At 43.8% G+C, this 12,689-nt stretch overlaps 1 protein-coding gene across 2 annotated transcripts in view; it reads right to left on the minus strand.

Annotated features, from left to right (window-relative positions):
- The window catches only part of atp8a1 (ATPase phospholipid transporting 8A1), a 157,081-nt gene that overhangs the window by 125,658 nt on the left and 18,734 nt on the right, over window positions 1-12,689 (minus strand). For both annotated transcript variants that reach the window (XM_053682041.1, XM_053682040.1), the window contains exon 2: window positions 9,814-9,928. In XM_053682041.1, the coding sequence (XP_053538016.1) occupies window positions 9,814-9,928 (115 nt within the window). The remainder of the gene's footprint in view (window positions 1-9,813; window positions 9,929-12,689) is intronic.

The raw sequence follows: 12,689 nt of genomic DNA on the forward strand, positions 1-12,689 counted from the left end.
AACAACAACAACAACAACAACAACAACAACAACAACCAACTCTGCTTGTGCTGGAAATATATGCAGAATCAACCGAGAGGAAAGGAAACACAAACTGGGCATGTGGAGTAAATAACTCAGTGCCTGATCACGTTTGGACCCGCGGCAAATAAGAGACAAGCGAGAGAGAGAGAGAGAGAGAAGCGAGAGAGAGAAGCGAGAGAGAACAGGGAACAGAGTGAGTTATGGTTGTAGGAGCTTGGCAAAGACTCCATCAGGCTCTTGTGTGATTTATGCCCACATTAGGGAGTGGGCAGCAGGCAGTGCATTGTGGGGTGATATATATAAACCCTGTACCCCCTCACAAGCCTGTTTACACAACAGCTCACTGCCACCCACCCATCTTTATCATCTTATATATTCACCATCAGCCCCACTGGTGCTCTGATGTGTTGCCATCGATACTGACTATAAGTGATTTTTTTTTTAAATCAATTATACTCAAAAAGGTGAATTTTAGGTGTTGTTGATTTATCACTTAACATGGGTCCTCCACATTAAAAGGTGCATTAAGGATAAAATTACTCTTCTCCTAAGCCCCCCAAGATGGTTAGCTGGTTTGAACATCTGAAAGATTGTCTTTTACACCTTGAGCTCACTCCCCCATTCCCTCCCTTGTTCATGAAGTTCTGCATCCAGGATGTTAGGGGAATCACACTGTGTCTATAAAATGACCGACAGAAGGCGGATCCAAACCGCCACACCAGGAGTCAGTTTTCTAAACGGGTCTTCTCAGCATCTTTATAAACTTTTTCCAAGGCCATAGCTTAATCCTTTGTTGGTTTTGTTTTCCAGTCATGTTCTACATATCTTCCAGGTTATTTGTTCAAGTAAGGAATAAATAAGTCAACCTTTTTCCAGACACCTGATCAGTTTCTATTAAATAACCTAGTTTTGGTTCCCGTGCCCTCCTAATTCTGTCCTTAGTGCCAACTCCAACTTTTTCAACAGTATAGGGGTGGAGCCTGCAGAACTCACACTGTACCAGTCCTCGTCACTTTGCTCATGGCGTCATGGGAACATCTTTTGTACCTTTAGTGTGCATCTGTTACCTGAGAAGGTGCATGTAGTGTCCCTTCAAAGCCTTCAAAAAATAATTTAAAAAGGTACAACACCGGTAACACTGAAGGTTCGGTCACGTTCACATTTGACCCATTCTGATGTTTGATGTGTACATGAACTGAACTTCTGACCTGTATCTGCAAGATTTAATGCACTGCTCTGCTGCCACATTACTGCAGAACTACATGAAGGAGGACAAGTGTTCCTAATACTGTAGCTGGTGGGTGTATATTCACATTAAAAGCAAAAGATGCATAGTAGGCTAAACTACATGAAAAAGATTCCAAGGAATGGAATAGTTTAGTACTATACCCCCCCCCCCCCCCCCCCCAAGAGTGTAGGATGTAAGGTATGAAAACTTTGAGTATCAGCCTTTACATAAGTATGACATAAGTTTAAGCAGCTTTAAATGGTTTGCAGTTTTTAGCCTAGATACACTACAGCAGTTAGAAGGTTTATTTAACTCAAGATTCTACGTCTGCTCTCGTGATACGACGGGACCCGGAAGCGCTGCGCTGTTTACAGCGGAGGTAGAGGGACGCTGTACGCAAACTGAGTCACATAGAACGATCTTTCTAAGAAAGACGTGTGCAGATTTCGACATAGAGGAGGACTTGCATTGTTTTGTCCGCGCTCACATCAACACAACACTCGTGCGTCGTGGTTCTCCCGTGAACGCGCGTCGGAGATCGATGCGGAAGTGAAGATATTTTGTGGATAATTTTAGGGTTTTTTGCACACACACACACACACACACACACACACACACACACACACACACACACAAAGCGTTCGTATCGCTTCATAATATTCCGCTTAAACCACTGGAGTCACATGCATTACATTTACGATGCCTTTATAAACTTTTTGATGCTTGAAAGTTTTGGTTACTGGACTGGACCAGGTTTCGTTAAAAATGTCTTCATGCGTGTTCTGACGATGAACAAAAGTCTCCGGATTTGGAACGACATGAGGGTGAGTAACTGATGACAGAATTCTCATTTTGGTGTGAACTATCCCTTTAATACTGACTTGGTGGAAATTTAGCTAAGGAGGATGTGCAAATGTTGCGATCATGAATACCCACAGAGTGATCAAGTACAGGCTGTGTGAAACACTACAGCAGATCTGATTGAAAGATCCAGCAGGCTCGCAGCAGCTTTTGAACAGCAAATGGATGAAACTAGTGTGCACCATTTAGCAAAACCAGAGCGCACAAAAGTGAAGTATGGAATCGTGCGATCGAGCCACGGTTAGAACCAATTCCTCTATATGAACTCAAGGCTGTGATTTTGAGTCTTGCCCTCGATGAAAATTATAATGATAATGAGTCTTTATTGGTCACATATACAGTAGAGTACAGTGAAATTGTTTTCTTCGCATACCCCAGCCTGTCAGGAAGCTGGGGTCAGAGTGCAGGGTCAGCCATGATACAGCGCCCCTGGAGCAGAGAGGGCTAAGGGCCTTGCTCAAGGGCCCAACAGTGGCAGCTTGGCAGTGCTGGGGCTTGACCCCCCGACCTTCCGATCAGTAACCCAGAGCCTTAACTGCCCACCAAATAACCACTCTTTACAACCGTGGTGAGCAGAAAAGCATCTCAGAATGCACAACACATCAAACCTTGAGGTGTCACGCCACAAGAAGACCATACTGGGGTTCACTTCCGTCAGCCAAGAACAAGCATCTGAGGCTATAGCTTATATATTTCCAATCTTTAACTGTCCCTCTTCAGTCACAGTCACCCCATTTTGATCTTTGATGTGAACATGAACTCAACTTCATGATTTCATGCATTATGAAGGCTTTAATTAGATATTTTTTAAAAAAAGGCCAAAGCAGCATGATGTAATGCAACAGACATATTTTTCGTGTCTCTCACACTCACCACACTAGAGAGATATCCGGGAGTGAGTGAAAAGCGATAGCACCCCTCTTATTGTCTGTGCTTCATGGATTCGGCTTTCAGAGATCACTATCAGACAATAGTGAGCGGTAGCCAATTAGCAACACGATGTGAGATGGAAAGTTTTGGCAAGAGCTCGGCTTACTCTGATCTTTCTCCTTTTTCTGGCTGTTCCCCAGCATTTACTAGAACAGGCACGGCCCTGAACTACCGTGAACACGGAGCTCTCAGAGCTAGTGCCGAGATGCTCCGTTCCTCCGCGCACTCGCTCTCTGCGTTTTCATCCATCGTTCTGTCTCTCGTGTACAACAAATCCTTTTTCCTTTGCTTGAAACGAGTCTCTAGACACCTACAAAATTCCACATGGTGCCTGCTTGTGCATTCACCAAAAAAAAAACTACAAGAACTAATGCAGTGTTTGTCATTTCCTGCTCCACGCCTGGCCAAACTAAGCACAGATTCTAGATCAGTTTTGTCCTCACGCCAGTGACGCTGAAGAGAAACAGCCTGTGTACCGGGAGGGTTCACGCCCAGAGTGAACAGATGCAAGCTATGAAACCCAGTCGAATGTGTTGAGAGGAAATCATCTGTTGCTGAAACATAAAACGTTCACAGGTCACACCCATTAGGGCGAGATGATGATATAATATTGATATTGTGATAAATGATGTCATTATATGCTTTTCTGATAGAACATGATATCTATTTCTAATCATTATAAAATGATGGGAAGCAGCTGATAGGATGTTAATATGTTTTTACTTAATCTTAAAAAATATATAGTCTTTTAAAATGTTTATTATTTTTATTTTTTGTGTGAAATCTTTTTAACACTATACAGTCCCCTCCACTAATATTGGCACCCTTGGTAAATATGAGCAAAGGCGGCTGTGAAAATTTGTCTATAATTAAACTTTTCGTTAAAAAATAAATAAATACATACATACATACATAAATAAATTCCGCTCTCATGAATATCAAACAATTGCAAATAAAACACAGGTTTCTTAAAAAAAAAAAAAAAAAAAAAAAATCTTTGTTAAATATAGGTGTGCAACAAATATTGTCCCCCCCCCATTTTTAACCCATGATGATTTATTCTGGGATTTCCATCACTGCTAGAATTGCAGCTTTTTATATCGTTCAGTAAAACTGCTGGTTCAGTGTCTGTAGTGTCAGCAGTTTTAGTGTGTTTTCACACTTGCATGTAAAACATGAGAGGACTCGTACAGAGCGCGAGTGTTGTCACAGAGTGGTATGACTTAACTAGCTTAACTGCTGGTCAGTTTTCGGCCACGGGGGGGATTGGTTACAAGTGCTGCATTATTTAATGGAGAGAAAGCTGTGGCCTGTTGGTGCTTACACACATTCGCTTCTCAGGTGCACGTAGAAAAAAAGGTCGAGGAGTAACCTTCGTGGCGTGTGTAAGTTCTGTTTTGCAGTGTTTGCAAGTTTCTTTAGATACCACCTATTATGCAAGTGCACAGTCGTGTGTTTTGTGAGTGTGTGTTTCATGTGTGTGATGATCGTCATGTTACTCCACACACGTCCTTGGTAGTGTGAAGTGCTGTGCTCAGCACTCTGACGCTGAAGGCAGCATTTGGCCTGGTCAATTCGCTTAGGACCCCGAGTGCCCCTCCAGCATGCATTAACATTCCAACAAGATCCAGCCTGACAAGCTGCCATCTGAACACTACACACACACACACACACACACTTTCACACTCCTTCTCGCACATGCGCGCGCACACGCACTCGTGCATAAACCTTGGTGCAGTCTCAGGCAAACTGTGATCCATACAGAACCTGGGCATCGTTTCCAATCTCCCCCCAGAAGTATAAATGTATAAATACAATCAGAGAATATGAATTGGTTTAGTAGTTAGCACGTTTGCCTCGCACCTTCATGGTTAAAAAGGTTTATCAACCTTTCAATAAAAGTATAAAAGGCTTAATTTTTTTCAATAAGGCCAAAACTAACTACATTTCCCATAACAGCTCCTATAATGCCTGATGAGGTTGGAGAATACATGGCAAGGGATCTGAGACCATTCCTCCATGCAGAATCTCTCCAGATCATTCCAATTTCGAGGTCCACGCTGGTGAACTCTCCTCTTCAGTTCACCCCACAGGTTTTCTATGGGTTTGAAGTCAGGGGACTGGGATGGCCATGGCAGTGCCTTGATGTTGTGATCAGTAAACCATTTTTGTGTTGATTTTGATGTATGTTTTGGATCATTGTCCTGCTGGAAGATCCAACCATGATTTACTAAAGTTTCTGTAACACATTGGTGGCTTAATGGTTAAGGCGCTGGGTCACTGATCAGAAGGTTGGGGGTTGAAGCCCCAGCACAGCCAAGCTGCCACTGTTGGGCCCTTGAGTATGGCTGACCCCAGGTTAGTAACAATGGGATATGCTGGAAAAGGAATTTCACTGTGCTGTAATGTACAAATAAAGGCTTCTAAAAAATTCTACATTGAGTTATGTCCACAAAACTCCAACGCTCACAGAGCTGAAAATGATTAAAACAGTGACAGAGCGCCTTCTGCTTGCAGTTGAGCCACTGAAACTCTTCCTCCTTGTACAGAGCAACATACAACCATTTGTTATGTCTTCTTGTAATGGCTAGTATTACGTGTCACAGGATCACAGGGAGCCTGGAGCCTATCCCAGGGGATTTGGGGCACAAGGCGAGGGACACCCTGGACAGGGTGAAAAACCCATTGCAGGTCATATCGCAGGGACTAGGGGAGGAAACCAGAGTACATGGAGGAAACCCACAAAGCACTGGGAGAACATGCAAACTCCATGCCCACCGGGCAGAGGCGGGAATTGAACCCCTAGCCCCGGAGGTGTGAGTCACTATGCTAACCACTATGCAAAGATTATGAAAATCATAATGTTATTGCAGCAGCTCTTAAACACACACACACACACACACACACACACACACACACACACACTTATTTACTGAGCCAATAACACTGGAAAACACATAGTATAAACTTACTGTGTCTGTATAAATCTACAACTGCTTTGTGTTTAGCTTCACACACTCAATTCAATGCTTTCATTACTACGATTTCAAATGTAGAAAACTGATCTCTGAGAGGTGATGAGAAGTGTGCGTCCTGCATCTGCAAAATGAATACAGCAAAAAGGAAAAAAAAATACAAATAAAAAAATTTAAAAAATGTAAAAAATTTAAGGCATGAGGTAAGCTAGAGATCATCGTTAACGAACTTTTTACTTGCAGCATAAACACGACAGAGGGCAATTCAGACGCAAACCCGTGTGTGTATGTGTGTGTGGTGTAAAATAAATAAACAAACAAACAGATGAATAATTGACACGAACGAAAACGGAGCTTCCAGGCGCCTCACGCAGCAGGAACGCAAACGCTAACTTGGCCTGATAGAAGATGCCCGTCCAGACGTTATTTACAGTAAAGAAGAGAGAAAGAAAGGAGGGAGAGGGGAAAAAACCCTAAAACAACAGTGCATCTGCATCTAATCCCCTTTTAACGTGTTAAGTGCACACGGAGTTGGCAGTGTATTAGATAGGTACAGGTACGGAGTGCATCGGGCACAGCAGTGCTGCTGTGGTTTTTAAACACCGTACTGTATGTGCTGTATCTACTGGCCACTTTAGTACACGTATCGAACTTGTTAATCTTCCTTGGAGGTGCGCAGATACTACAGCTCGATTTTAACGGAAGGAAATTTGTGCCAGAAGTATTGAACGTAACTTTTCAAGAAACTAACAAAAATATACAGCGAGAAAGAAGAAGAAGAAGAAAATAAAAACCACTCTGAACCTGAAAACAGTGAACTCGGTGGCGAAAATTTAACATGGTCTTCAAAAGTTTACGTTCACCATTCTGGCACAAATCTTTGGTGTGGGTGGGCTTAACAGCGATATACTCTCACTGGCTAGTGAGATTTGGATCGACAGCTCGAGTATCCAGCTGAGGAGGAGGAGGATGATGATGAGGATGATGATGACGACAGCGATGCTCCAGGTCGTACGAGACTAACCAAACCACAAATAATAGATTATGAACTGATATACTGACCGAGTGAGTGAGTAATTTCCACTGCAAAGTACTCCAAAATTTGTACCCCAAAGTCTCTACTTCCAGTTCAGGGAGCTGTTGACCCAAATGTCGTGACTGGGGCTAAAATCATGCAGTGCACATTGATCATAAGAGAAAATAATCTACTGTATGAGGTAACAGCAGGTGATGCACTACTTTCTCATACTATTTAGTACGCTAGTATACCAAGTGAAACGAACCTGGAGAAATGTGCTGAATAAAGAGTGGAACGTTCGGAGTCATTGACTTGAATCATTCGAGTCTGTTCGGTTAAATGATTCGTTCACTAGTTGCACGGCTTACCTGAATGTGCAGCTTGACTCACTGAACACACAAGGGAGAATCTGGGTTATGACCAGAGCTACGTTTTCGACTATGATTAGGCGATTGTCTCACCTGTTTCACATCACCTTCTTATTTCACATCGCTATTAGTCCTAAATTGCCCCTGTCCAAATTTTTTGGAACCTGCTGCACAGATCAATTTCAAAATAAAGGTTTATCTTCAAAAAAAACTATGCAGTTGATTAGGTATAGCATCAAATACCCTGGCTTTATATGTTTTTTGTTTATATACAAGTCAAAATACATTTACAAATCACTCCTCTTTGTTTTTATTAGCATTTTCCATACTGTCCCAGCTTTTTCGGAATTGGGGTTGTATAATAAAAGTTAAGCACTTTAGTGGAATTAAGCATACATGGAATTTTTACAGGCACTCCCTTTTCTGATTTACAGGCATATGCCTGGACACACACACACACACACACACAAACGTTTTATAAAAACATTCCGTAATAAATTTTTACTTTAAATCTCCCCTGTGATACTGTAAATCCATGATATTTTTAGACTAGGCGATCATTACGTGAACATTTCAAACCCCTACACATGACGGACTGGGAGTGTGATGGTAAAAGTCCATCGGAGATAATACTAAATGAAGTGTTTTAAAACTCTGATGTTCTCTGCATGTGAAGCTGTAATCAGCACACAGGGCGATAGCGTTCATGAGGATGATGCCTCAGGGCAGCAAAAACAGGAAGTGAAAATAAAAACTCACCTACACAGCACCGTGTGTGTGTGTGTGTGTGTGTGTGTGTGTGTGTGTATGCGTGCGCGTACACTAGCATGTTTTATAACTTTCCTTGTCAGACGCAAATTATGAGCTCATTCCCGCTTAAGTAGTTCAGTGTTTAAAAGAGACAAACTAAAACTAACAAATATCTCTCACTTTCTAATTCGGTTCCAAGTCGCACACTCACCCGACGTTCTCGGGCCAACGCACACCGTCACACACTTTGCTAAAATGATACTTTTCTCACTCTGTGTGTGTGTGTGTGCTTTTAATACATGTCGTCCTTCTCTGCTCCCAGGGTAAAAGTCATTTCTGTCAACAACACTATGCTTATATCTCACCGACTTACTGTCTCTCTTTGTCTGTCCGAGTCTCTCTGTCCGAGTGTGTGCGTCTCTCTGTCCGAGTGTTGCTCGGTGTGTTTCTCTGTGTCTGTCTTGATCCGACTCCGTGTCTCTCTGTGTCAGTGTCTCTCTATCAGAGTCTGTGTCTCTCTGTGTCAGTGTCTCTCTGTGTCAGTGTCTCTCTAAGTCTCACTGTCTCTGTGTGTCCGCATGTCTCTCTATCAGAGTCTGTGTCTCTCTGTGTCAGTGTCTCTCTATCAGAGTCTGTGTCTCTCTGTGTCAGTGTCTCTCTATCAGAGTCTGTGTCTCTCTGTGTCAGTGTCTCTCTATCAGAGTCTGTGTCTCTCTGTGTCAGTGTCTCTCTATCAGAGTCTGTGTCTCTCTGTGTCAGTGTCTCTCTATCAGAGTCTGTGTCTCTCTGTGTCAGTGTCTCTCTATCAGAGTCTGTGTCTCTCTGTGTCAGTGTCTCTCTATCAGAGTCTGTGTCTCTCTGTGTCAGTGTCTCTCTATCAGAGTCTGTGTCTCTCTGTGTCAGTGTCTCTCTATCAGAGTCTGTGTCAGTGTCTCTCTATCAGAGTCTGTGTCTCTCTGTGTCAGTGTCTCTCTATCAGAGTCTGTGTCTCTCTGTGTCAGTGTCTCTCTATCAGAGTCTGTGTCTTTGTGCGTGTCTCTCTATTTGAGTCTCGCCGTCTGTGTGTGTCCGCATGTCTCTCCATCAGTCTGTGTGACTCCCTCTCTGTCCGACTCTGTGCATCTCTCTCTGTCTGACTCTGTTCGTCTCTCTGTCAGAGTCTGTGTCTCTCTCTGTCCTTGTCTCTCTATTTGAGTCTCGCTGTCTCTGTGTCCGCATGTCTCTCCATCGGAGTCTGTGTGACTCTCTCTCTGTCCGACTCTGTGCGTCTCTCTGCATCTTACTGTCTCTCTGTCACTTTGTTTTTCTCTGCCTGTATCTCTATAAATGCCCCCCACCCCTCACTCTCTCTCCCTCTACTGCAGTGCAGTGTGTTAGTGTGGACAAAAACAGACCGCGTTTAACCCTTTACTGAACTAAACAAGCCGAGTGTTTGGGGCAGTGAGACAGAAAACTCCAGCCTCAGGTCAATCCTAAATGATGATAATCACAATCCGTACACATCCTGTGCTCTTCCTCTCGGGAAGATGTAGTATTGTTCTAAACGGCTACTTTTTTTGCTGCATTCGTTATTAGAGAAGACGCAAAGCCTGACATGATGAAGTGGGGAACATTCGTTACCGTGAACCAGGGGAAGGAAATCTCTCGGCTCCGTCTTACCTGACACGGTTACAGCAGAACTTTGTAAACTGAGGCTGGTTAATGAAGATCAGCCGGGCGTCCTCCTGGTCAGCTAGAGACGTCTTCTCTGATGCGTCCTCCGTCTTTTCGTATCCTGAAACAACAGCCAGAAACGCACGTTACATTACTGATGTCGGACTAATTCATAATCAGAACAACATCCTCATGGCACACATTTGTAACACACAAGAAATGTAATGGGGAAACGTTTTCACACACGTCATGAAGAACACTTCCTTGCCTGAATTTCTCATTTTAGTGGAAAATTGATATCGATGTGATCGGCTATTCAGATATTCCGCTGAACTTTACGCACACACTCCAACCAGATGTTTGTGCTACGGATCACTGATGAATAAGGAAACTGATGTCGTTTGTATTTGTACGTGGAATCCATTCCCGTGAACGTTCGAAGAAACGAGCCGTGTTGTAAAGTTTAAGAGCGTCAGCTTTTATCCAGGAAAACAATAAGCCTCGTAATAAATAAAAAGCTCAGAGTTTGTGACAATGTTGGACATGCGAGAGACTGCTGCTGAAGCGCTGTGCGATGTGCGGCTGGCGTGAACACACGCTGATTATGCGGCGAGAGCGTCTCGCGCGAGTTTCACACTTCCTGTGGGAACGGACATCCTCTTCTGCCAAATCACCTGTGTAACAGAAAGGATGACACGAAAGGCAGGAAGCAGATCAGCAGTTCTGCACTGTGAAAAGTGAGCCTGCGTGACAACGCGGTTACAACACGCACTTCAAACCTCCTGTACACCCAACAGCTGCACCGCACCGAACCAACACCCTCCCACATGCTTAGCTGGAATTATCCATATTGCGTTCAATACCAAGTTTTAATCTGTTCATTCATCTCCAGTAGGTGCTTTATCCTGGTCAGGGTCACAGTGGATATCCCAGGAACACACTCACACAGAGTACTCAAACACCGGGACAATTTAGAGCAGCCAGTCCACCTACGGTCAGGTTTCTGGAGGAAACCCACATGGACAGGAGAAGAACATATACACACGGACTCGAACCCAAGCTCCGGATTGAACCCGGGACCCTGTAGGTGTCAGGAATCAACGCTACCCACTGTGCCTTGTGCCACTGTGTAAAAAAGACAGATAGCACAGTATGGAGTATATTTGGAATAAAGTGCAGATACAGTATATGCAGTTTTATGTGTGATGCAATGCTGTGCAACCTCAGGCTGAGGTAGTTGCAGTGAAAATCACTAACATGTATACTAAATATTTACAGACATAAGGTAATAAGTGTATATTAATAGGAATGTGGGGGGTGTGGGTGTTGTTCAGACAAATCCAGGTCTAAGGGCTAGTCCTGTGTGTTTTCCTGGTTCAGGGCCCGAACGGCCTGTGGAAGAAGCTCCACTTCGTGCTCTCGATGTTGTCCATCAGGGAGAGGAAGTGTTTCCCTGACCTCACCAGAGAGAAGAGTCTATTGTTCCGGATGACTGAGGTCCTTCACTATCTTCCTGGTCTTGGTCCAGTGCGGCTTGCTGTAGATAGACTGCAGATCAGGGAGCTCAAGCTGCGTTCACGCCATGTCCTTATTATCGTAATGACGACATTCCGACTTGTAAAACACGTTCCCGTCCTCGTAAAACTTATAATTACAACTAGAACTACTTGTACCACCTGACTGCTGCAACATCATGTGGAAACACTCAAAATGCTGGCAGAATAAGCCGTACAACGGTTTCATTTCGGCGTAGAGAAACGTATAACTCCGAGTTCGAGGACGTGAACAGCTCCGAGCTGAATGCCCGGCTTGTCATCTAGTAATTACGGTAACTCCGACATGGCGTGAACGCAGCGGCAGTGCGGATGGGACGCTCAGCTGATTGCACCACCCTATACTGCTTGGTGCTTTTCTACATCTATGTAAACATTTACAATTAAACAAAAGAAATCTTTCATAAACTCTATTCCAGTCTCTTCCATTCGTCACAGAAGAAAATCCACCCATCCATCCATTTTCTGTACCGCTTATCCTACACAGGGACACAAGGAGCCTGGAGCCTATCTCGGGGCACAAGACAGAGGACACCCAGGACAGGGTGCCAACCCATCACAGGGCACAATCACACACTACAGACGATCTAGAAATGCCAATCAGTCTACAAACGCATGTCTTTGGACTGCAGGGGGAAACTGGTGTACCCGGAGGAAACCCCTAAAGCACAGCGAGAACATGCCAACCCCCAAACCTCCGATATCCAGTCCACCATATTGTTTTGCTGCTATCAGCCAAGGTATCCTGGGTGTCGAATCAGTGCAATCACTCATTTTAAAACGGGGGGGGGGCTAAAAACTCACTAAAAAGCAAATATCAGTGAGGATCTGATCAGAGTGCTGATAAATAATGCAGAGAACTGAATCATTAACAAAAGACGGGTCAAGCCAATAGAATAAAGCAGAACACACTTACTACAGTGCTGCGTTTGGATTCGAACTCTCTTAACCCAAATTACATTGCACACAAATTCCTACATTATACCACTTCCTCAGAACTCAACAGCTCACCCCCCACACACACACACACACACGGCACATAATTTTTAGCCATTATGACAAGAACGCCTGAATAGAGAACAGAATATGAGTCAGTAAGCAGTTTGTTTCGACACAAACAGCGTGACTCACTGCAGTCTGAAATCAGTCGTTTTACACACTTCCATCTTTCAGTCTCTCCCCTGATGCACAAAATGAACACACACAGCCAACAGCGTAATACACTTTAATGCAGTAATACATCAACCCGGAGTATAGGAATAGTATCTGAGCCAGTAGCTGCATCGGCAAAACATGACGAGTGTAGAAGGGTTTAAAGGGTGAGAAATC

The sequence above is a fragment of the Ictalurus punctatus genome, chromosome 8 (genome assembly GCF_001660625.3).
Source record: "Ictalurus punctatus breed USDA103 chromosome 8, Coco_2.0, whole genome shotgun sequence".
Taxonomy (NCBI): Eukaryota; Metazoa; Chordata; class Actinopteri; order Siluriformes; family Ictaluridae; genus Ictalurus; species Ictalurus punctatus.